Source organism: Papio anubis, chromosome 2, assembly GCF_008728515.1.
Source record: "Papio anubis isolate 15944 chromosome 2, Panubis1.0, whole genome shotgun sequence".
NCBI lineage: Eukaryota > Metazoa > Chordata > Mammalia > Primates > Cercopithecidae > Papio > Papio anubis.
The window spans coordinates 45,573,011-45,599,930 of NC_044977.1; the positions used below are offsets into that span (position 1 = coordinate 45,573,011).

At 44.0% G+C, this 26,920-nt stretch overlaps 1 protein-coding gene across 4 annotated transcripts in view; it reads right to left on the reverse strand.

Moving 5' to 3' along the window:
- SLC41A3 (solute carrier family 41 member 3) overlaps window positions 1-26,920 on the reverse strand; it is a 74,328-nt gene that overhangs the window by 20,515 nt on the left and 26,893 nt on the right. For all 4 annotated transcript variants that reach the window (XM_031663054.1, XM_031663055.1, XM_031663056.1 and 1 more), the window contains 2 exons: window positions 21,584-21,691; window positions 4,300-4,371 (listed from right to left, as the gene is read on the reverse strand). In XM_031663054.1, the coding sequence (XP_031518914.1) occupies window positions 4,300-4,371; window positions 21,584-21,691 (180 nt within the window). The remainder of the gene's footprint in view (window positions 1-4,299; window positions 4,372-21,583; window positions 21,692-26,920) is intronic.

The following is a 26,920-nucleotide window of genomic DNA, read 5'->3' on the forward strand; positions in this document are numbered from 1 at the left end:
TGTATTTGTTTCCCCACCAAATCTCATGTCAAATTATAATCCCCAATGTTGGAGGTGGAGCCAGATGGGAGGTGACTGGATCATGGGGGTGGTTTCTCATGGTGACCCCTTGGTGCTATCATCTACAATGAGTGAGTTCTGCTGAGATTTGGTCCTTTAAAAGTATGTGGCACTACCCCACCACCGCTCTCTTGCTCATTCTCTGGCCACATGAAGAGCTGGCTTCCCTTCTGTCTCTCACCATAATTTTAAGTTTCCTGAGGACTCCTCAGAAGCTTCCTGTACAGCTTCCTGTACAGCCTGTGGAACCATAAGCTAATTAAACTTCTTTTCTTTATAAATTACTCAGTCTCAGATATTTCTTTATAGCAATGCAAAATGAACTAATACAAATAGCTAGTTTTTTAAAGCTAAAAAATGCTCCCCAAGTTAATCTATGTAATTCCAGTCAAAGTCCCAACAAGATCTTTCATGGCACTTCACAACTCATTTTAAATTTCACAAAAATGAGTAACTGTGCAAGAATAGCCAAGACAGCTTTGAGAAAGGTCAAAGAGGGAGTTGTGGCATATTCATGATCAATGTGTATTTTAAAGCTGAAGGAATGAGAGCAGTGTGGTACTGACAGAAACAAACAGATCAGCAGGACAGAACAGAGTCCAAGAATAGAATCACGAATATATGAATATTTAATATACAAGAATGTAATGATGAATATATAGTATGATAAAGGTGGCACTGCAAATCAGGATGGAATGGGTAAATATTAAACAGAGTAAGAAAAACTTATTATATATTACATATATAAATGTAATATATATTATACAGAATATATAATATATATCATATATGTTATATTTTAGGAAAATTCTAAATAAAATCTCAATATATGTATAGTATAAACCTTTTTATGCTTAAACGATATATATTAAGTTATATATAAAACTTTATAACTTATAGAATATATATGATATATAATATATGATTATATATATTATACATATACACACAAGTCCATTTATACACTGGACTTCATTACTCTAGACACTAACTAGAAAAATGTACAAGGGCTATGGATGGGCAACTCACAGAAAAGAAAATACAAACGGGTAACAGACGTGCATAAAGATCAACTTCTCTAGTAGTTAGGAAAATTCTAAATAAAATCTCCATTTGAAGGTATCTTATTCATTAGCAGCTGATGCTCTTCTTCCTCTTTTAAAAGGTTAAGTGCTGTCTTATTTTCTACTGGGGTCTCCCGTTCTGAGCACAGAGGCTGGCACTCACTCTGTAGGTACTTATACAGGCTTAGTGGACAGATGGATGAATGGACAGATGTGTGGGTGAATAGGTAGGTGGGTGAATGGGTGGGTGGATGGACCAATGAACAGATGGACAAATGGATGAGTAGACAGGTAGGTCGGTGGGTGAGTGAGTGGCTGGGTTGATGGATGGATGGATGCACAAGATATACTTTGTTTATTTATCAGATTAGGTAAGATTAAAATTTAAAAGGTTGATAATATAAAATACATATTGACAAGTATGTGAGAAAATGGTTCTCTTATACATTGAAGGGGGTCAATATTGGTACAGGAATTTGGGGGGAAACTTTGGCTATAATTTTTCTATATAGCTTATGAATCAGCATTTTCTCCAAAGAAACATTTGCATATGTGTACAAAGCATTCACAGCTGATATTTACTGAGTGATATCTGCCATGCTCAAAGTAATTTTTATTCAGTAAGTCATTAAGAGAAAAGTACAAGTCACAGAATTATGTGTATAAAACTTTTTATGCTTAAACAATACAGAAAAGCATATATATTATCTGTGGGCACACACATATATATGGTGAATTCAAAAAGTAGTTCAGAAGAATATTTTCAATGCTAATGAAATTGCTCAAATATTAATGGTAGGGCTAATTATGTAATACTAAGAAATAAAATAGTTTTTAGTCATTTTGGAGGGAAATCTAGAGCTTTGAACTGTTCACACCCTTTGAACTTGTGGGAAGTTATCTTAAGAATTTCATGCACAAAGATACTTTCAATGCAGTATCATCTTTCAAGTAAGTCAAAGGCTAGGAAGACCTCAAGGCCCCGCTCAATGGCAGGGTTCAGGGAAGTGGGCAGGGCTGGTGCTGAGTGGACTCCCAGGGGACTAGCTCTTAGTGGCTCCCCTTTGGTCACTGCTGCCTCCCCACATTTATATAACAGAATATGCTGAAGTTCTTAAAAAGTCCAATGAATAAAACTTATTGCACTGCTGATGATTCAGAGTTAATTAAGCTTTTTCAAAATGGAGGAAACAAAATTACATTCATGCTAGGATTGGGACTATATGCCAAGCCAGTGCCTGGCCCTGAGCAGGGCTTCATAAACATATGCTGAGAATCAATTATGTGGAAATGTGCATCCACATGGACAAAGATTTTATGGAAAACAGTAAAGTACAACCAGTGTGACTTGTAGTCGAGGCATTTATTACCTGCCCCTTGCTAGACCTTGTGTTAGAGGCATCCCCAGCATCTCACTCAACTCTGCAGTTCCTCGGCCACAGGGCATGGTGCTAGCCTGTGAGACTTGGCTCAGCTGCAGACAGCAGACATTTAAACACACAACTACAACCAGGGCAGCCGCAGCAGCACGCATAAGGCACCAAAGATGTAAAAGGCAGAAAGAGACACACCGGGTGTCAGGTAGGAACTTACACCTGAGTGGAGCCTTTAAAGAGCTTCAGGGGCAGCTGAACTAGAGGAGAAAGGCCCTTCCCAGGAGAGATGCTGAAGGTACATGGCAGGGAGGTGCGAAGGGGTGGGGGCTGGGCAGGAAGCTGGTGAGACAGCGCGGCCAGGCCCACAGTTGGACGAGGGGAGCCAGTGAAGGAGAGGAGGCATAACTGACTTTGGGTTTTAGAAAGGCCACCGGGGTGGCCAGGAGGAGCTGGAGGATTCCTGGCCTGGTAGTGGCTAGAGCAGTGCAGAGGTCTGCCATCATCCAGGCGGGGTGGGGAGGAGGGGAGGGGGGGAGGAGGAGGAGGAGGATGATTCATGCACAACTCGGAGGCAGAAGTCTCAAAGGGACTGCATGCTGAGAAGCAGCTGGGGCGACTTGGTTTCTGGTGTGGTTACTGGGAAGGACCATCCACAAGGCACACCCTGACAGGACAGGGTCATGTCCAGGTGCCAGCCAGATGCCACACTCCGACACGGCGACAACTTCACAACACCCCTGCACAGGTAAGGTGAAGTGACTTGCCTGAGGCCCCTCAGTGGGCTGATTCCCAAAGTGAGCTTTCAACCATCAGACTAGACTGAGTTGGGGACTTTAGCAGAGGTGAGTATGGGAAGAGAAGATAATGAGGCCAGACTTGGCTGTTTTGGGGGTGCCTTGGGGATAGGCAGATGGAGATGCCCTGTAGAGTTAGATGTACTGGTTCTGGAACCCAGGTGAGGGATAAAGTAGGTATCATCCTAACGTGATGGACAGGGGGAGTCAGCCCTGATCAAGGCTATCCAGTGGATAGACGATGGGCTGCCTGATCTCACGGTCCATATTCTCAGTGCTGCCACAGACCACCCCCACCCAGAGATGCCCAGAAGGTTCTAGGATAAAGCTACCTCCAGTCTATGTCCAGGCCCAGCCTCTCCTCTTGCCTCTCAGCCAATCTCTTCCTCATCTCCCCCTGCCTTGGGCCTCCTAACTTAGTGACACTCTGTGGCAAGGTCCCAGGAAAAAAGCTTAGCAGAACTGGGACCTGGGAGAAGGATGTGTGAGTGAGAGGAGCATGAAGCAGCTAAGGGGTTAAGATGTCTCTTGCAGGCTGAGAAGGACCAGGCAGAGAGGCAGGAGCAGAGCCAAGGGAGGATTTCCAGGCAGGAAGGATCCACAGATGCCCAGAAAAAGTAAGATCACATGTAAGAGGCAATCACAGGCTGCCTCAGTCAGGGGAACACCTGTGGCCTGGGAAGCACAATTGGAGGAAAGAGAAGCCTGTTAGTACTGTGCAGGCCATGAGACAAAGAAGGAGCAAGTACAGGTGAGTCTTTCAAGAAGTGGGGCTTGGAAAGGAGGGAGTGGGGAAGCTGGAGGGACCCTGGGTCTGCTTCAGGTGGGCTGAGCCTCCAGAAGCTGCGTGAGTGTGGTCTATTGGATATGGGAGGGACAGGTAGCTAGCTGTTCTCAAAGTTCAGGCCAGAGTGCAGAGTCGAGAGCTCACTAGGCTTCACCCTTCCCACCTGGGCAAGCCTGGCTGCAGATTCAGAAGGGAGGTCGGACAAGGTGGAGACTCACCTGGATGAGGGCCAGGTTGCTGCTGATGACTCTGTGCTGCTCCTGGGGGTCATCAATTTGTCCAGTGTTGGCCTAGAATGAAGAGAAAAGGACAAAGGTAGGACTGGTAGGTCCAAAGCCAGGTCAACCCTTCCTGGAAAAGGCAGTCTCTCTGGGGAGAAATCAACGAATACCATTTCATCAGCGTCAGAAAAATTACTCTGCTCAGCTTTCCAAACAGCGAACTGGCCTTCTTATATGGGGACTGGGGAGAAACGTTAGGGCACAGACCCCTTTGAGAACTGGATGGGGGTCATGGACCAGTCCTCCATGACCATGCAAGTATAGACTGCACACACACAGCGGTACACACAGGCACACATAGCCATGCACAATGCATAGAGGCACACATGCATGCACACACACAGGCATGCATGTTAGCAATTTCAAGGTAATTTCTAGCTCTCAAACTCATATGCAGACCTCAGTCAAGGCCTCCTACTGTGAAGCCCAGTCTGTGGCCAGGTCCCCCTGCCACCTACAACACCCTCCTCTACCCTGAAGCTAGCCTTATCTCCAATGACCACCAATCCCCTCAATGTCACCTCGGCAAAATCATCCCATTTAAGGAACACATATAAGTCTCTCTTCTCTTAGGATAAAAAAGAGAGATCATAAATACGACTTTCTCCTTTAAAAATGGTTTTTGGCTCCTAACAGCATAACAATTACCAACAAAATTCAAGACATAAATAAGAAAAGTTTTCAAAGCAAATATATTTTCCTAGATTCCTTAAACTCAGTTCATTAAGTTCCTGAACTCCAAGGAGAAAAATATAATAATACGTCTACTACTAACACTTGATAATTCATTTTCTTTTCACAGAGAAAGGGAGCCTTTTTGTCTTCATGACTGACGTCTGGGACGCAGCACCTGACTGTGGGTAGGCCTTAGTCCACTCTTGTTGAGTAGATACGACACCCACCGCAGGTGTCCCTGTTTGAACAGTAAGGGAAGGAGGCAGGGCAGAGACGCAGCAGAGCCCAGGGCGTGATGAGCACGCATAGCCAATAACTCACCCCCTCTTCTGCTCTGCAGCTGCACCGTGTGTTCACTGGGACCTAAGTGTGCCTGTCTGCTGCTTCAACTCATGTTTTCTATTAATCATCCAGCTCCAACCTGGGTGCTGATCTTATCAGATAAGGGAGTTGTGCTGGTCCATATGATTTCTGAGTATGAGTCAGAAAAGATACTTTCTCAAAATATTTATCATCGATAAAACATTTATAGCCTGTACAGCCCACATGGCAGCCTGGCCCTTGCTATGTATGTGAGCCTGAGTCCATCCCTGGCGTCCAGGAGCACATCACTGAGCGAAGGCTGCACAAAGCAGGAAGTGAGACCAAGATGTAAAGCAGTGAGGGCAGGAGGATGAGGAGCTCAGACATCCACAGAGGTGGGAGAGAGAGACATGGGAGGGGAAGAAGTATGGCAAGATGTAGGGTGTAAAGGGATTAAGATTTCAGAGTGTCCAGAGTATTTCAGGGCCAGGGTGGCTGAAGTGGACTGAAGGTGGCACTCACTAGAGCTGAGCCGTCCAAAAACTTGGAGGCTTGGGTTTTGGATGAGTCATCCCTGTGACTCAGCCTATGACTCAACTTCCAGGATGGTGGTGGGATTTAGTACAGAGAAGATCACCGAACACTACGTTTCCCAGGACTGTAGGGGACTGACTAAGCTGGTGATGAAGAGGGAAGGAGGTGAGATGGGACAGACAGGAAGCAGCATGCCAGGCCAGCAGGAGCCACGGGAGCTGTGGGTTTGGGTGGAGGAACACAGACCACTGCCTAAGAGAAACAATCCTGATGCTTGTCAAAAACAGCAAAGAGGACCTCCTCCAAGACTACTGCCATGAGGGAGAAAGAATGAAGTCAACGCTGAGCACTACAGGGATAACTGAGGGTGAAGAGCCAATGTGCAGGGCAAGGGAGCCAATGAAATTAAGTGTATTCAGTTGGCTATCAAGGATGGGGGGAGCACCGTGATCAGATACCAAGAGTGGAGAACAGGAGCCTGGCTGGATATCAGGGTAGGGGATTTCCAGTAAACCAGCTTAGCAGGGCTCTTCTCCAGAGCAGAGCCAGCAGGCAAGTGGAGAAGACAGCTCAGAGAAGCCTGACTTGGGTTTGGTCAAGGAAGGAGTGTTTGTCACCACCCACAAGGGGGCTCTCGGGGAGCAGGTCTCCATTAGGTAGGGACATTTTTCTGCCCTGGAATGGAGGTCCTAGAGTTATCAGGGGAAATAGCTGCAGGCATGGGGCCAGTCTGAATAGGGATGAAGAGTTCAAAGAGAAAACCAGTGGGAGGCAGGAGCATTTATGGAGAGCAACCCAGATTTTCCTCAACAGACAGGTTTCACAGAGGCCCTTCCTCAATGTGCATTTAGATTTCATTGATTTTTTTTAAAAAACTTCTTTGAATCTGACAATTCCAGGCTTCTACAAAAAATCCCACAGGATCCTGTCTCCGTTCTAGATTTTCTAAGCCTTTCCTTACTGTCTATGTAAAACAGCCTGCTTTCACCAACTTGGGGTGCCAGCGCCGGGTATTCTCCATGCATGCCTCGGGCCTGCTCTCCCCTCCACCAGCTCTGGGCCTGCGAGGCTGCCCTGTGAGGATGGCATCAACAAGCTCAACACACCCCCCTTGCCCTTTCACTTCTGGTTGGTTCTGGCCAATGGGGAGCCAGAACCGCACTGGAGGCCCAACAGTGAGTGAGACTGGGGTGTGTGACCACTGCACCCTTCCTATGGGGCAGGGGCTGTGATCTTCCACCTAAACCCACAGCTCCAGTGGGTTAGCCTTCACCCACAGCTACACGCACAGCCCCAACCCCACCCGCCAGGATCTGGAAACGGCCTTTCCTCCCTCTGCCCCTTGAGAACTGGAGTGATGCTCCCTGTGGGTGTGAGTCCTGGGGTGCTTTGCCGCCTCTTCTTGGTTTCCTGAATGAACCCTTCCTGAAACTCTGCTCACTGCCCACTTGTATGTCCCCTCTCTCCTACCAGGATCCTGACCTATCCAATGACTCATCTCTTCGGAAGGACATTTAGCCCACTCACGTAATTTGTCATTACTTTCTGTATTTTTTTCTAATAACAAAATACACTTACTAGATTAAGACGAAAGATGGAACATCTGTTTTGCTATCCTTATTACTTTCTGTATTTTTTTTCTAATAACAAAATACACTTACTGGATTTAAAAAGGAAGATGGAACATCTGGTTTGCTGTCCTCCTTTCCAGATTGGGGTAAGACAATCTTTTAACATTTTATTTGGGAATAATTTTAGACTTCAGAAAAGTTTCAAAGTCAACAGAGAGAGTTCCTACATACCCTGCACCCAACCTCTCCTGATAATACTTACATAACCTGAGATAGTCACGCATATGGTTTGGATGTGTGTCCCCTCCAAATCTCATGTGGAAGTGTGATCCCCAGTGTTGGAGGTAGGATCCGGTGGGAGGTGTCTGGGTCATGGGGACAGATCCCTCATGAATAGCTTGGTGCCCTTCTTGTGGTAATGAGTGAGTTCTCACTGAGTTCACATGACAGCTAATTGTTTAAGAGTCTGGCACCTCCTTCCTCTCTCCTCCCTTTCTTGCCATGTGGTGCCTGCTCCCCTTTGCCTCCACCATGAGTGGAAGCTTCCTGGAAGCAGATGCTACCACTATGCTTCTTGTACAGCCTGTAGAGTTTGGAGGGCTCAGAAGAAGACAGGAAAATGAGGGCAAGTTTGGAACTTCTTACAGATTTGTTAAATGGTTTTGGCCAAAATGCTGATAGAGATATGGACAGAGAAGGCCAGGCTGATGAGGTCTCAGATAGAAATGAGAAAGTTATTGGGAACTAGAGAAAAGGTCACCCTTGTTACACCTTAGCATAGAACTTGGCTGCACTGTGCCCATGCTCTAGGGATTTGTGGAAGGTTGAACTTAGGAGTGCTGTCTTAGGGTATCAGGCAGGAGAAATTTCTAAGGAGCAAATTTCTAGAGACATGGTGTGGCTGCTTCTAACAACCTACAAACAGATGTGGGGGCAAATGAGTGACTAAAAGTTGAAACTTATATTTAAAAGAAAAGCAGAGCATAAAATTTTGAAAAATTTGCAGCCTTGCCTTGTGGTAGAGAAGGAATCAAAGGGGCCTAAAGAGTAACCAGTGGCTAGAGAGAAAAGGGAACCAGTGCTGATAATCAATACAATGGGAAAAAAGCCTTGAGACATTTCAGATTTTTGAGGCAGCCCCTCCCATCACAGGTCCAGTGGCTTAGGAGGAAAGAATGGTTTTGGGGCTAGGGCACCGCTTCCCTGTACAGTCTTGGGACACTGCTTCCAACATCCCTGGCTGTTCCAGCTCCAGCCATGGCTCAAAGGACATCAAGTACAGCTTCGGGTGCTGCTTCAGAGGATGCAAGCCTTATACCTTGGTGGCTTCCAAGTGGTGTAAAGTCTGTCAGCACATGGAATGCAAGAGTGAAGGAGGTTTGGCTGCTTTCACCTAGATTTTAAAGGATGTATGTGAAAGCCCGGATATCCAGATAGAAGCCTGCCACTGGGGCAGAATCCCCACAGAGAAACCCTAGTAGGGCAGTGCCAAGGGGAAATGTGGGGTTAGAGGCCACTAAAGCCCCCACTGGGCCAATGCCTAGTGGAGCTTGGAAAGGAGACCACCACCCTCCATACCCTAGAATAGGAGAGCCACTAGCCAGCTTGTACTGTGTGCCCGGAAAAGCCGCAGGCACTCAACTCCCACCATGAAAGCAGCCACAGGGGTAGAGAAGTCCAGAGGCCTTGGGAGCCTGCTGTTTGCACCAGTGTGCCCTGAACGCAGGACGTGGAGTCAAGGGAGATCATTATGAAGCTTTAAAACGTAATGCCTGTCTGCTGGGCTTCAGACTTGCATGGGGCCTGTTGTTTGTTTCTTTCAGCTGATTTCTGCCTTTTGGAATGAGAATGTTTACCTAATGCCTGTACCACCATTGCATCTTGGGATAGGAGTAAATCACTCACAAGTGGAAGAAATGTGTTGGGTTTCAGATGAGACATTGGACTTTTGATTGAGTTGATGCTGGAATGAGTTAAGACTTTTGGGGACTACTGGAAAGGGATGATTGCATTTTGTAATGTGAGAATGAGATATTTGAGGGGGTCAGGGGAAGAATGATCTGGTTTGGATATTTGTCCCTTCCAATTCTCATGTTGAAATGTGATCCCCAGTGTTGGAGGTGGGGCCTGGTGGGAGGTGTTTGGGTCATGGGGGTGGATCCTTCATGAATGGCTGGGTGCCCTCCTCATGGTAATGAGTGAGTTCTTGTTCTGAGTTCACATGAGAGCTGATTGAGTCTAGCACCTCCTCCTTCCCTCTCTCTTGATCCGTCTCTCACCATGTGACACATTGGCTCCCCTTCAGCTTCCACCATAATTGGAAGCTTCCTGAAGCCCTCACCAGAAGCAGATGCTGACACCATGCTTCCTGTACACCCTGCAGACTATAAGCCAAATAAACCTCTTTTCTTTATAAATTACCAAGTCTCAGGTATTCCTTTAGAGCAACACAAATGGACGAACATAGTCACCAAACTAAAAATTGAACACTGGTACAACACTAGTAACTAAACTATGGAATGTATTCATATGTTCCCAGTTTTCTCACTAATGTCCTTTTTTATGTTCCAGGAATTAAATCAGGATCACCCACTGCATTTAGCCACAGCTCCTGAGTCTCACTGTAGAAGAATACAAGTCAGCTATTTTGTAGGATGTCCCTCAATTTGGGTTTGTCTGAGGCTTCCTCATGATTAAACTGAGATTGTGGATTTTGAGGTAGAAGACCAGTGAGGTGAGGAGAATTCACTGTGCATCCTGTCACAGGTGATAGCGAGACTCCTCACCAATGCTGCTGACCCAGGTCACTGCCGAGGTGGCATCTGCCAGGTTTCTCCACTGCAAACACTATTTTTTTCCTTCCTATATTCTCAGGTAGAAATGAGTCGTTAGGTCTTGCCCACACTCAAGGGGAAGGAATTAAGCTTTAGCTCCTCTAAGGCAGTATATCCAAGATTTGAGGACATATGTTAAAACAACCAGAGCAATCCACACATATTTAAAGGAGATGCTTTGAGGCTATGCAAAGATCCTTCTCTTTAAAGTCCCACACTCTAATAATGTATTAAGGGATCTTACCTGTGGATATGTGTACATACACAGGTTAGCATACATATATACGTTTCCTAATTCAGTGCACTGAGAGGAACTAGAAGTGGTGGCATCCCAGGAGCAACAAGTACACCCACTGCCCAGATCTTGTTTGCTAAATTCAGTTCTTCAATAAAAGAGCCAGCTTCCTTAGGAAAATGGCTCATTCTAGGGCCAGGGCAAGGAAAATACAAAGTGTGTACCTGGAGTATTTCACAGTGCCAAAAGGTAAGGGAGTGCCCAAGAGCGGGTGGGGCATGTCAGGAAGCAGGAGCCACCCGAGCTAGAACCATTTCAGCAACAGAATAAATATGAGCGCAGGCTTTTAACCTCAAGAATAAAGTAACTATCCATGCATCTATATACACCATAAATATCTCTCTACATACATATTACAATAAACATGAGTTCATGCTTATTTCCAACCCGAATCCAGCATCACAGGATTCATTCTAGCACTGAGGAGATAGTTTTTAAAATGTAATAGAGCGATGGAAAACAAGAAGAGGTATTTATACTGTAACAGAAATGAAAAGGAAGCCCTTAACAATGGAAAGTGATAAATTGGGTTGACAAGAGAATCCATAACTGAAAACTACAGAGGAAAGGCCTATTGCAAAAGGCAGAGGTAGTCCTGGGGATAATGGGAGCAGAAGGGAGCCTGGAGCAGCTGAAAGGGCATTTGCTGCAGAGACCTCTGCAGGAGCTTCAAGGAGGGTTGACCTTTCCCCTGCCTGCTTGGTTTGTGCCAAGAATGAGATGTGGCCACCTGGCCTAGCTCCAAGCAGATGCAGCGAGAGTGATGGGGTCAGAGAGGTGGGGCAGTGCCCCAAGTGGCCGTGACAAGAGGGACACAGAGCCCCCATACCCATGAAAAGAGTTACTGGCACATAGTCTAGGCAACACATTCTGACTGCCCTCCCTCCAATCCTTAGAGACAGCTTCCTCTAACTAAGGGCAGTATTTGCAGATCTATGAGGTAAGTGTAAATCTAAAATAAAATTATGCACAAGCACCTATTCACTAAAGGCAAGCCACAAGGCTCTGAGTTTGAAATTCATCAAAGTCAACCAATGGAAGTACAAAATCTAGGGAAACAGAATCAAAGTATGAAACTGAGTAAGTATCTAGGATAAGTTAACTAAATGAGATGTCAGAGAATGGTCCCTCATAAATAAAAAGATAATTTTTGAGATTCTAGAAAGTACATATTCTATTTCTGAATTTAAAATTTAAAAAAAATCTTTTCATTAGATGATTTCAATAGCACAGTGGTTAAAGAGAGAGAGTGATGAGTGAATCAGTGAAAAATTAAATGGAGCAGAAGTATTCTAGCAGAAATGTAGGGAGTATGAAAAAAGAGTTAAGAAACTCAAAAAGGTAGACTCAGAAACTACAATATGTACCCAAATAGGAGTTCCGGGGAGGGGAGGGCGGGGAAATGAATAAGAATGAATATAAAAATACAAAAAACCCAAAAAGTTTTCTATAGAGCTGAAGACAGATGTCTTTAGATTGAAAAACTCCAAGATACATGTAAGACAATGAGAAAAAGTCTATGCCAGAAACATCATGGTGAAATTCCATAACACAGATGATAAAAGAAAAAAATCTCCAAAAAGTCCAGATAGAAAGATAAATTACCTAAAAAAAATGAGACTCAAAAGGGCACAGGCTTCCATCAGCAACACTGGGCACAAGAAGGTACTGAAACTATAACTTCAGTACTGCAGGAAAATAATTGTGAACATTGCATTCCCTAGCCAGCCAGGCTGGCATTCAATGGTAAGGAAAAAGTAAAGCATTTTCCAACTCCAAATGTCCAAAGTTGACTTCCAACAAATCTTATCTAAAACAATTAGTAGAGGATGTACTCAATAAAAGCAAAAATAAATTTAAAAGGCAGCTGAGAAAGAGTGGCACCAGCAAGATGGTGAATAGGCACCTCCAGGCCCTTGTTTCCCCACAGACACATCAAATAAGAAACGGACTGACCAAAATACTTTGAGGCAGCCCAGAAACCAGTTAAGATCTGCAGCAACCAAGGGAAAATCCAACCAAGAAAAAGCCACCCTCAAACCAGTAGGAAATTCCATGGTGTTTCTGCTTGCCCTTGCACCACCCCCTCCTCCGCACAGCATGGTGTGGTTGGGAGAAATCACCTAATCCTAGAAAGAAAGAAGGAAAGAAAGGAATAGAACCTGCTGGCTATCCTCTGGCTTGCCTGGGAGCTGCCCAAGTAACTGGTTTCTGTCTCTCTCTCGAGAGCAAATGGAAATGGTGACACTGTTTGGACATTAGGATGAAGGCCACAGAGGTGCCCAACATGTTAGAGCCATGGAGGAAATGTAGACCCATGGGTACCTAGGGGAAAGAGACTATGGACAGAGGAACACAATAGAATGTCAAGGCCCAGAGAAGAAGCGGAGTTGACACTCTGAGGGAAATTAAGACATTTAAAAGCAGCCTTGTATATGGGGGAATTGGAGAGAAAAAGCACATCCACAGGCCCTGGGAGATGCATGCCAGAAAACCCCTAAAAAGACCTTAAGCCTTCATGCCAGACTAATTGGTGAAAATTTTTCCCTGCACAGAGCCAGTCTGCAAAGATTGGGGAGAGAGCTGTTTTGCAAATACTTGATTTTTAATAAAAGATGAGAAAGGATACCCAAAAAAAGTAAAACACAGTCTAGTCATAAAAACAAAAAAAATTGACAGATACTAAAGAAAGTCTTCAAGCTTGCAAAGACTTTAAAACAACTATCTTAAATATGTTCAGTGAGCTAAATGACATATAACTGTAGGAAATTTAAAAAAAAGATATGAACAAGATGAAAATGTCAACAAAGAAATAGAAATAATAAAGAAAGAACCAAATAGAAATACTGGAACTGAAAAAAACAATAATTGAATTGAAAAATTCTCTGCAGAGGTTCAACAGCAAACTCTAACAGAGGAATGAGCAAATTTGAAAATAGGTCATTGGAAATTATCAAGTCTGAAGAACAAAAATAAAGAAGATTTAAGAAAAATGAATAAAACTTAAGGAAATTATAGAACACTCCATTGTAATACATACAATTTGGAATTCCAGAAAGGAAAGAGAGAGATAAGTGGGCAGAGAGCTTGTTTGAAGAAACAATGGCCAAAAACTTCCCACATTTGAAAAAAAAAGATATGAATATAGAAATGTAAGGTATATGAATTTTAAGTAGGATAAACTCAAAAATATCAATACTGAGACACATTATAAACAAACTATTTGAAAGTCAAAAACAAAAAGAGAATCTTCAAAGCCAACAGAGGAAAAAGACTCATAACATACAAAAGATCCTCAATAAAATCATCAGTGGATTTCTCAGCAGAAACCTGCAGTCCAGAGGTAATAATATTAATATATTTAAAGTGCCGGATAAAAACACCTGTCAACTGAGAATTCTATATCTGGCAAAACTATTTTACACAAATGAGGGAAAAATTAAGACATTCCTAAATGAAAGCTAAGGGAGTTCATTATTACTAGATCTGCCCTACAAGAAATGGTAAAGAGAGTCCTTTAAGTGGAAATGAAAGAATGCCAGACAGGAACTTGAAGCTAAATGAAAATATAATGTTCTCCAATAAAGGTAAATGCACAAAAAGGTATTAAAAATTGTATTATTTTAAAATTGGTTTGTAAAAATTTTTTATAAGCATTTAAAACACAAAAGCACAAAAGTATAACTTAATTTTAATAGGTACACAATATAAAAAGAAATATTATGACATCAATAACAAAGTTCAGAGGCAGAACTGTAAACAGTAGAGTTTTATATGCAATTGAAGTTAAGCTGCTGTCAGTTTAAGGTAGATTGTAATAACTTTAGGATGTTGTATGTAATCCCCATGGTAATTACAAAGAAAACATTTATAAAATATAAACAAAAAGAATTAAGAAGGCAATCAAAACATATCACTGCCAAAACAAAAACAAAAAACAAACCACTACAGAGGAAGGTAATAGGGAAGAAATAAGAGACAAAAAAAGCTATTAAGACACAGAAAACAAATAAAATGGCAACAGTAAGTCCTTCCCTATCAGTAATTACTTTCAATGTAAATGGGTTAAATCCCCTAATCAAAATACAAAGACTGGCAGAATGGATTAAGAACAAAACAAAACAAAAACAGGATTCAACTATATGTTGTCCATAAGAAATTCACTTTAGATTTAAGGACACATAAAGGTTTATTGTGAAAAGATGGTAAAAGATATTCTATGCAAATAGTAGCAAAAGAGGGCTGGGGTGGCTATGCTAATTTAAGACAAAATGGACTTTAAGTCAAAAACTGTTACAAAATACAAAGAAAGACATTATACAATGATAAAAGGATGAAATCATCCCAAAGATAGAACAATTACAAATAGTGAAACATGTTTTACCAAACATCAAAGTTCCCAAAACATATGATGCAAACACTGACAGAACTGAAGAAAGAAACAGAGAGGAGTTCAACAATAGTTGGAGACTTCAATACCACACCATCAATGATGAATACAACAACCAGACAGAAGATCAGTAAGGAAACAGACGGTTTGAATAACACTAGGAATAGACTGGACCTAAAAAACATACAAAACACTCCACCAAACAATGGAATAATACACATTTTTCTCAATGAAATGTGAACATGAAACATTCTCCAAGAGAGATCATATGTTAGGCCATGAAACCAGTCTTAATATATTTGAGATGATTAAAATCATACAGAGTGTATTTTCCAATCTCCAGATTGAAGAATCTCCAAAAATGTGGAAATCAAGCAACACACACGTGAACAACCAGTGGGTCAAAAAAAAAAAAAAAAAAAAATTCCAAAGTAAATTAGAAGATATCTCGAGACAAATGAAAATGAAAATACAACACATCATAATTTATAAGATGCAGTGAAAGCAGTTTTAAAGGGAAATTTATAGCTGTAAACAATTCCATTAAAAAAAAAAAGATCTCAAATAAACCACCTGAACTTATACCTTAGGAAACTAAGAAAAGAGCAAACTAAACCCAAAGTTCACAGAAAGAAGGAAATAATAAAGATTATAGCAGGGATAAATAAACTAGAGAATAGAAAGATAACAGAGAAAAATCAATGAAACTAAGAATTGATTAGTTCCTTAAAAAACAAAACAAAACAAAAAAACAACTCAAAGCCTTTAGCTAAATTGACTAAGAAAAAAAGAAGTCTCAAAAAATTATAATTAAAAATGAAAATGGGACATAACTACTGATTCTACAGAAATAAAAAGGAATACAAGAGAGGAAATTGTATCCAAACACACTAGGCAGCCTAACTGAAATGATATATTCCTAGAGAAACACAATTTACCACGACTGAATCATGGGGAAATAGAAAATCGGAATATGCTGAAAACTAAGAAAACTAAATCAGTAATTAAGACCTCCCAACAAAGAAAACCCAGGACCAGAAGGCTTCACTAGTGACTTCTACCAAACATTTAAAGAAAAATTAACACCAATCCTCCATAAACTGTCCCAGAAAATTGAAGAGGGAGAAATACTTTCAAATTCATCCTATGAGAACAGTGTTACCCTAACACCAAAGCCAGACAAAGACACTAGAAGAAAAATCTACAGGCCAATATCTGCTGAATATTGATGCAAAAATCTTCAAAGAATACTAATAAACTGAATACAACAGTATATCAAAAGGATTATGCACCATGACCAAGTGGGTTTGTTCCTGGAATACAAGATAGTTCCACACAGAAAAATCAATCAATCCATGTTAACGGAATCAATGGGGGAAAAAAAACCACATGATGAACAAAGCATCTGACAAAATTCAACATCTTTCTATGATTAAAAAAATACACCCAAGAAACTAGAAATAAAAGGAAACTACTTCAACATAATAAAGATTATATGTGAAAATCCCACAGTAAACATCACTCTTAATGGTGGCAGACAAACTTTTGCTCCAAGATCAGGAACAGGACAAGGATGCCTGCTTTCACTACTTCTATTTAACACACTACTAAAAGTTCTGGCCAAAGAAATTAGGCAAGAAATAAAAAAAAGTAAAAGGTATATGAACTGGAAAAGAAGAAGTAATATTATCTCTGTTTGCAGATAATGTAATCTTGTATGTTGAAAACTCTAAAGATTACACACACACACACAAATTTTTATAATAAATGAATTCAGCAAAGATGAAGGATACAAAATCAACAAACAAAAATCAGTTGTGTTTCTATATAATAACAATGAATAATTCAAAAAAGAATTAAAAAACAACACCATTTATAATAGCATCAAAAGGGATAAAACACTTATGAATTAACTTAACCAAGAAGGCAAAAGACTAGTACATTAAAAACCACAAAGTGTTTCCGAAGAAATTCAAGAAGACACAAATAAATGAAAAGAAATGCCAAATCCATGGACTGGAAGACTTAATATTGTTAAGATGTCAATACTAGGCTGGGCACGGTGGCTCATGCCTGTAATCCCAGCACTTTGGGAGGTTGAGGCAGGTGGATCACTTGAGGTCAGGAGTTCAAGACCAGCCTACGCTTATGTTGAACCCCAACTCTATTAAAAAATACAAAAACATAGTCAGAGACAGGCAGTGCCTGTAATCCCAGCCATTTGGGAGGCTAAGGCAGGAGAATCTGTTTGAACTGGAGGTGGAGGCTGCAGTGAGCTGAGAGACCTTGATCACTCCAGTCTGCCATGACAAAACCCATCTCAAAAAAAAAAAAAAAAAAAAAGAAAGAAAAAGAAAGATGTCAATATTAGCTGAAGAATCTACAAATTTAATACAATCTCATCAAAACCTAAACATTAAAATATTTAAGCAAAAAAACTAAATGCTGGCCAGCACAGTGACTCACATCTGTAATCCCAGCACTTTGGGAGGCCAAAGTGGGCAAACAGCTTGAGCTCAGGAGTTTGAGACCAGCCTGGGCAACATAGTGAAATCCTGTCTCTACAAAGAATACAAAAATTAGCTGGGTGCAGTGGTTCATGCCTGTGGTCCCAGCAACTCAGGAGGCTGAGGTAGGAAGATCACCTGAGCCTGGGAGGCAGAGGGTACAGTAAGCCATGTTCATGCCACTGCACTCCAGCCTGGGTGACCGTGTCTCAAAACAAACAAACAAACAAGAACTAAATGCTGTATTTTGATTAAAAAGAAAAATACATTCATAAATTCCTATGGAATTTAAGGGACCCTGAATAGCCCAAACAATCTCAAGAAAGAACAAGGTTGGAGGTCTCATACTTCATGACTTCAAAACTTATTACAAAACTACAGTAATCTGAATGGTGTGGTATAAAGACAGGCATAGAGATCAATGGAATAAAATATCCTGGAAATAAACCCTCAAATATACGGTCAAATGACAAGGGTGCCATGGACATTCAATGGGAAAAGGACAGTCTTCAAAAAAATGGAGCTGGGAAAACCAAATATCCACATGCAAAAGAATGAAGTTGGATGCTTATGTTACACCATGTACAAAAATAAACTCGAAATGAATCAAAGACCTAAACAAGAATTCAAACTACAAAAGTAATCAAAAGAAAACATAGGCAAAAAGTTTCAAGGCATTAGACTTGGCAATGATTTCTTGGATATGACACCAAAAGCACAGGTGACAAAAGCAAAAATAGATGAACTACATGAAAATTAAAAACTTCTGTGCATTAAAGGACATAAGGCAAAAAGGTATCCTACAGAACTGGAGAAAATATTTGCCAAGCATATACTGATAAGAGATTAATATTCAGCATATATGAGGAACTACAACTCAACAACAGAACAACCAAGAAAACTAATTAAAAACTGAGTAAAGGACTTGAATAGACAGTTTTCCAAAGAAGACGGCCAATAAGCACATTCATGCTCACCATCACTAGTTATTAGAAAAATTTGTATTAATTTTATAAGCTAAAAGAAAGAGAATTGATAACTTTACAACATTGACTTTTGCCATTCAGGAACTTCACCTCTCTCCAAATTTTTATTTCTCTTTATAAAGCTTTATAGTTTATTTGTATAGGTTTTGCGCATTGTGTTTTGAGGATTATTCTGAAACTATTTAAAAACTGGTTAATAGTTTGAAGGGAATCTCTTTTTAAATTATACTTTATAAACGACTATTTCCAGTGTGAACAGGAGTATATAGAGACACGTTTATGTATGTTAATGTATATATTTTATTTCATTTAGATGTTTTGAAACTGGCCCACTTTACTGTTTGTTTTACAGTTTTCTAAGTGATTTGCTTAGATTTTCCAAGAAGGTAAGCATATCACTAATAACATAAGTTTTTGTCTTCCTTTCCAATATTTAAGACTCTTATTTTCTTTTCCTAGTTTATTATACTAGCCAGAATACACAGAACAACATAAATAAAATATTCTTCTGTTTCAAGTTGCACTAAGAGTATCTTTGTAAGTCACATATGGGAGTTGAAGGCAAAACTAATAGATGGAGATTGAAGGTAGATCAGAGGGTCCGGTATGGAGTAGGGGAGTGGGCTGCAACAGTGACAAGAACTTCCCAGGGAGATGGAGATGTTCTGTGTCTCAACTAGAGTCATAGCTACAAAGGTGTATGTATGTATTCATCAAAAGTCATTGACCTGCACACTTAAACCCTCTGTTTTTATTGTTATCAATTTATACCTTAAGACTGATTTTTTTGAAAAAATAACAAAGTAAAACCTTTGAGTTTTAAACTTTTTGAGGCTGGGCGCGGTGGCTCACACCTGTAATCCCAGCACTTTGGGAGGCCGAGGCAGGCGGATCATGAGGTCAGGAGATCGAGACCATCCTGGCTAACACGGTGAAACGCCGTCTCTACTAAAAATACAAAAAATTAGCCAGGCATGGTGGCGGGCGCCTGTAGTCCCAGCTATTCGGGAGGCTGAGACAGGAGAATGGCATGAACCCAGGAGGCGGAGCTTGCAGTGAGCTGAGATCGCACCACTGCACTCCAGCCTGGGCGATGAGCAAGACCCCATCTCAAAAAAAAAAAAAAAAAAAGAAGTAAAACCTTTGAAGGTTCTACTGTGATAATAATGTGTCTATTCTCCTTTGAGACTGTTGTAATGAATTACATTAATATGGCCAGGCACGGTGGCTCACGCCTGTAATCCCAGCACTTCGGGAGGCCCAGGCAGGTGGATCATGAGGTCAGGAGTTCAAGAATTACATTAATAGTTCTTCCTCTCGTGTTTTACGTATTTTAAGAGAATTAAAACACTAAGATATGATCATTGTAGAGAAGTGTTTAAAATGTAGTTACGGGCTGGGCACAGTGACTCATGCGTATAATCCCAGCAGTTTGGGAGGTCACTTGAGGTCAGGAGTTCAAGACCAACCTGACCAACATGGTGAAACCATGCCTCTGCTAAAAATACAAAAATTGGCTGGGTGTGCTGGCACACACCTGTAATCCAGCTACTCAGGAGGCTTAGGCATGAGAATCACTTGAGCCCAGGAGGCAGGGGATGCAGTGAGCCAAGATCATGCCACTGGACTCCGGCCTGGGTGACACAGCAAAACTGCCTCAAAAAAAAAAAAAAAAAAATGCAGTTAAGTACTATGAAACAAACACCTGAAATGCCTCCATGGCGGAGATTACTATCAATATTTTTTTCCCTCCCAAACACTGACCAAAACAATTGTGCACACATATATGCATGTATACACACGAGTTGTGTGTGCATGTGTGTGCCTGCATCATGTTACCAGCTGCTCAGACATTTCCACATCCCACAAGGCTCCACATGATCTGGCCCCATGTGTTAGTTTCCTCTTGCTGTTATAACAAACTTAGTGGCTTAAAACAAAAGAAATCCATCCTCTTACAGTTCTGGAGGACAGGAGTCTGAAATGAGTCTTATGGGGCCAAAATCAAAACCTCACTCTCTCTGGAAGCTCTAGGGGAGAATCTGTCTCCTTCTCTTTCCCAGCACAGAGAGCTCCATCTCTTGGCTCACGGCGCTTCCTCCGTCATCAAAGCCAGGAGCACAGCATCTTTCCTCTTGTATGCTGCTTCCACCACATGGCCTTTTCTCCTGTCTGAAATGTCTCTCTGTTCCCCTCTATAAGGACCCCTGTGGTTACACTGGGTCTATCTGGATAATCCACAACAATCTCCCATCCCAAGGGGCTTCTCTTAGTCACTTCTGCAAAGGCCTCTTCCCTATAAGTTAACATCCACGGGTTCCAAGACCAGGACCTGGTTATCTTCAGGGCCACTGTTGGGCCACTAACACCTCACCTATCTCTTCAGCCTCATGTTCGGCAGCCCCCTGCCCCCACCCCATCTGCCCTCTGCTCTCTAGCTATGTTGCTGTCCTCTCAGTTCCTTGAACACACCACAACCTCCTCCTGCCACAGTCTTTGTCACCTACAGGATATCACATGGGCATCAGAGAAAGGGAGAAACCATTCTGTGTAGTAGAAGGGAAAAAGCTTCAGTCTCCTGGGATAGCTGGGAAGGTGTGAGAAGAGCTGGCAAAGCTAGAAACTGTGTTGGTTCAAGTGCCCAGAGAAGACACCTCCAGTGATCAAGCATTCAGGGAGCCATTCTCGGGAGTAGAAGCCACTGAGGAAGGTTAACCTGGGTGACAAACCCTTCCTGTCTCCTCCATGGAACCCTCCATCAGGTCTGCATTGCTTGTCGTGTCTTCTGCGTGAATGTGTGATGGGGCTGAGCTCAGGGTCCAGGTGGATGTGGGTGGGAGGGCGGTGTGCAGACTCGGGGCACATGGCACCCACTGACATTTAGGTCAAAGGAGGAACAGGGGCATGCAGGGTTGTGCACATCCCTCAGTCATCCAGTTTGGTAGTGGAAAGCCAGGGTGCTGGGCTGGGAGAGGGACCAGGGACAGCATCATGAGGTAACAAAACCCAGAAATATCCATTGTTTTGGAGAATCCAACCCACCGCCCACAAGCCAGGGGAGACCAGGTGGTAGGGACGCGCCTGCCCCACGTTGTGGCCGCCTCGAATGTCCAAGTGTCCACTTACAGCTGTGGAGAGTCTGGATGCCAGTGTCATCTCCAGGTTCCCCTTCAAGCCCACCAGGGGCGGCACCAACGTCAAAAGGTCTTTCACCTCCACAAACACAGGCCAGTGCTGGTAAGGAAAGAGTAAGGAGATAAGCCAAACACACACGTCAGCAAATCTCTGGAAATTTCTTGAGAGAACCTTCAGCAAGTCACTTTTCACTCCCTATAAAATGATCTAATAGGACTAAGTTGTTTCTTAAATGGCTTTAAACTAAACAGAAATAAATGAAGCTGTGAAAACCTTTTTAGTGCTGTTCACTGAATCAGCATCAGTGGCCATGAGCACACTGTGGGCCGGGCCAGGCTGGAGGCCCGCGGGTGGCAGCCCTGCTGCATGTGCTCTGCACTGTGTTCTGTAGAGGCATGCACGGGTCCCGGATGAGAAAGTTGGGGAATTTCTCATGAATGGGGAGGCCTACAAACACCTACAAGACGGCCAGGCTGAGGAAGGGCCCTGCCTCTACTGGGGATCCAGGATCTTCACACAGGCCATGCAGGCCCTGCCTCCCTCTACCCCCAGGTCCAGGGACTGCGTGCAAGCTGCTACTGAGCACCCTGTGGGGCTCAGGGTTTTTAAAAACATAGAATATGCCTCTATTCCATTAAATGTAGAAAAATCAATAACTTCAAAGACAGATGAAAGGGATTCATGCTTCAAGGAAAATGGAAGAGAAAACACTTATTGGTAGAGGTGAAAACAATTCTTAACTGTTTAACGTGCAATTAGATGTTCCCCTAAATCAGTTTTAATGCCCCATCTGATCCTACTGATTTATTTTGCCTGTCTGGCTGCTGCAGAGATCTTTGATTCCTAACACTAGAAGCTTCTCCTGGTTTTGGAATTCTAGACCTGGAAACAAATTCCTGCTTTGTCATCAAGGAGAAAGGTGGCCTGGGATCTAGGCCCTGTCCCTCCCCTACAAGGCAAGAGCTGTGTAAAGATGTGCAAACCCACTCAGCCTCTAGGGACTTGGACAGTCGTCCACAAGCTGCCCAGCAACAGGCTTGACCAGGCGTGAAGGTGAAGAGATCAGGCCAGAGGCCCTTTAAGACTCCTTTCTGCTCTCACACCAAGGAAGATGGGCACTGTTTAGTTTCTTCCTGTACCTTATCTACCGGGCCGTGGAATTCAGAATCCAGTTCCAGCTCTGGTGGAGTCCTGAGTTTGCCCTCTCTTAAAACTTGAGAAGAAAACAACGCCACCAGGCAAGGTGTCCTCCCATGCCTCACAGTCTCCTGGTGGCATCTGGCCACAGCTCTGTGCAGTTGTCCTCTCAGCCTGCACACCCCTCCACCCACCATAGGGTGGGCCTCTGTCCTCAGCAGGGGAACCAAGACCATCACGTACTCCCCAGCTGGCCTCCGGGCACCACCACCCACACTCTCCCTAGCCCCCTGTGGAGCCCAGTGTGGTCATGGGCACTCTCTCTGCCTATACCCAAGACCCGGCACCCACCAACCCCAAAGTCACAGCAAACCCCTCCTTTCAGCCTGCCCCACCCAGCAGCCTTCCTCCTGCTCTCCCAGCACTACTACCTTTGAACAAATGCCTGTCCTCACCCATCACCCTCAGTGCTGCAGCCCTATGGCTCTCACTGTCTCCCTAAAGGAAGTGAGGACACCTTTGAGGCGTGAGAGGACACCTTGCCTGGTGGCCTCCTGATGGGTAAACCCCATCTGCTGCTCTCCTTGCAGGGTGGCACTGTCCCCCGGCCCCCGCACGGATAAAGCACTTGCTGACAGGCACAGCTCTGCACCCTCTCCCCTGGCCTCTGAGCCTCTAGCCCCTAGTCCTGTGCCCACCTCACTATCCACCCAGTCTCGGCCCCTTTCCTCCTCCTGACCATGTTAATACTGACCTTCCTTCCTGCTTTCTCTTCAGTTCTCCTTTCTCCCCACACCCTCTCCCTTCTGCAGCTTAAGTACCCTTCCACTGCCCACCCAGCACTATCTTTCAGCAGCCACCCCACCTGCTCCGTGTTCCCGGGGCTTTCAGCAGGAAGCCTAGGCGGGAGATGGGGTGGAAGCTGAACCCTGATGCATGGTGGTCCCATCCTCCTTGCCAGTGGTTGCTATGACTCTGGTCAAGTGAGATCTGAGAAGTCCTGTTTGGTCACATTGGGTATCACACAACTGGCTGTCTACGGACACTGGCTGAACTGTGTCCCCCAAAATTCATATGGTGAAGTCCTCATGCCTAGTACCAAAACATGACTGTATTTGGAGAGACTGTCTTTAATGAGATAATTAAGTTGAAACGCAGTCATGAGGGTGAGTCCTAGCCCAGTATGAGTGGCATCCTCATTAGAGGAGGAAATTTGGACCTAGACACATACAGAGGGGAGACCATGTGAAGACACAGGGCCATCTGCAAAGCTCAAAAACCAACCCTGCCAACACTTTCATCTCAGACTTCTGGCCTCTGGAATTGTGGAAAAAAATCAGTTTCTGTTGTTTAAGCTACCTGCTCTGTGGTATTTTTTTAATGGCAGTCCTAGCAAACTAATACAAATGTAAAGTGAAAAAATGCTGGGTGACACAGTTAATCCAGTAATTAACCAATTCTGTCCTATCTCTAGACTTCTTTACAGAGATAATAAGTGTCTTTGTTTTTAAAGTCCCTTTGAGTTAGGTTTCCTGTTACCTGTAGCCAACAGCAAATACACTGACTGACACCCTGGGCTTGCGCAGGTGCCCCCCAATGTCTACGGCTCAGAAGTCTCTGTGAGCATAAGATCTGCCCATCCAACTCTGGTTGAACACCCCACAAGCACCTCAAATCCCAAATCTCCAAACTTCTCCTCGCCACCCGTGTCCTTCCTGCTCTGCCAGCCAGGATTCAACGCCTTCTTTTCTCCAATCTGACATTCAAGTCTTCACAAGTTTTAAATTCTGCCACCGCCCTCTCCAGCAACACTTTAAAGATGCCTATATCAGTCACTGGGGAGGCTGAAATCATCAGAAATAATGATTCTTGCACTCCAGGGGCTCTGAACTCTGCCCACAGTCCCCCAGCTCTTCCCTGCTCCTCCAGCCTCACCCTCGGGGTCATCTTTGACACCACTGCCTGGGGTGAGTTTTGTGGCACAAGTATGACCCCATCACTCAGCCACCTGTAACCCTTCACTGCCAACTCCTCTCCTGAGTATACCTAACACATAAGTCCTATGAACCCCAAAGACACACAAGCACATGACAAGAACAGTCAACGCAAACCCACAGCACTGGAGTCAGAGGTGGGGCTGAGACGGCTGAGCACAGAGGACTCTGCTGGGGCTCTGCTGAGGATGCCCCAGGTGGGGCTGCGACAGCCCCTGTACCTTGAGGTGGTCCATGGAGACACACACAGGAATTGTGTGCTCTCCTGCGTGTCTATGCTACCCTTCAATAAAACCAGCAAGACATTCGTTTTAACATAAAGCAAACACCTGCTGCACTCAGTGCACAGCACACCCTCTGAGCAGAGCAGACAGAGCTCCTCATTCCTGCCCAGTGTCCCTTTCCCCATGACAGCAGCCACCCCGTCCCTCACTCTCCACAAATGCACACTATCATCCGCCCATATCTTTGCACATAAATCCCTCTGCTTGGAATGTTCACGTCTTTTCAGGGCATCCTGGAAATTGCTACATTACCTTTAAAGTCCAAATCAAATTGTCCTGCTCCTCTGCAGATCCCCTGACCTCTAAGAAGAATGACTGCTCCCTCTTCCTTCAAGGCAAACACCTGCTTGTGGCCTCCACTCCCTGCCCAGCCCTCCGGAATGCCTGACAGTCTCTCTCCCCAGCATCAATTGGGTGGTCTCAGGGAAGAAGCGATAAGCACAGCTCTAGGGTGAGGCTACTGGGGGAAGAAGTGGGTATTCAGGTTGCAAGCCCACAGAAACACAGGCTTTCTAATGGGGGGCTGGCCAGGATGCAAAAGGCCACCCTAGTCCCAAAAGGGGATGAGTGTCCCATCAACTGAGATGAGCAAGCAGAAGCTGCCTGGGAGGTATCGTGAGCTCACATTAGGAGCCTGGGTGGCCTGGTGGGTACAGGCTGCCCCTCTCCAACTTGGAGCCGGGACACAGACAGACGCGAGTCGCCATAAGGAAGGAGGTGCTGTGTACACTCAGGAACATGAAACACTATTTGGGGTGTCCTCGTGGGTTGAAATTTTAAATTTACATTTACAGATTAAAAAGCAAAACTGCGGGCCAGGCACGGTGGCTCACGCCTGTAATCCCAGCACTTTGGGAGGTTGAGGTGGGTGGATCACGAGGTCAGGAGTTCGAGACCAGCCTGGCCAACATGGTGACACCCCATCTCTACTAAAAATCCAAAAAAAATTAGCTGGGCATGGTGGTGGGCGCCTGTAATCCCAGCTACTTGGGAACTGAGGCAGGAGAATCATCTGAACCCAGGAGGCAGAGGTTGCAGTGAGCCGAGATTGCGCCATTGCATTCCAGCTTGGGCGACAGGGCAAGACTCCATCTCAAAAAAAAAAAAAAAAAAAAAGCAAAACTGCATAGTATAAACCATATATGTATATGTTTATATGTACATAGAAAATTGTCTTGAAAGGTCCACAGCAGCGGTGATAGAGATGAGGGGACAGCCTGCCTCCATTGCTTGGGCATATTTTCTAATTTTTCTAAACTGACTCTACGAAATGCTTCAGCTGACAGATAGCACAAACCTCTCAATGATTCCAACACGCTGCCTGAACCAAGCTAGGGGAGAAACATTGTGATGAGCGAATCTCCCTCAGCACATGCCTCCACTGCAGGGAGACCGCCGTGGCCCTCCCACCTGCACCCTCGGGCTCCAAACCTTGTCCTTTTTCACCAGGGGCCACACCAGGATGCTGAGGGCTGGGCATGCCGCAGCTCTGCCTGCAGCGGTCATGCCCCCACCCTACAGGGACCACAGCACACAGACTCAGTGATCTGGTCCTCACAATTCTATGAGGTTGGGGCTTTCATTATCCCCATTTTACAGATGGGGAAATCAAGGCAGAACAGTGTGACTAAAAATCCCCTCCACTGGTGAGTGGCAGACTCTGCCTCGTGAACCCACATGCACTGGGAGGAAGGTGGTTTGAGCTCCTTGGGCTGAGGAGGCACACGTAGGCTAAGGTTCTAACAAACCTCCATCATTCTGCGAATCTCCAACGCTGAGGTCTCAGTGTTGGAGGTCCCTCCTGACAGCCTCACTGACACCCGGGACACCCAAGCGGCAAGGGCAGGTTCAGGGCTGCTGTCCCACTCTGGAGGCCCCTTATGAATCCAGCCTGCCCTGTCTGTGGTGCCAGG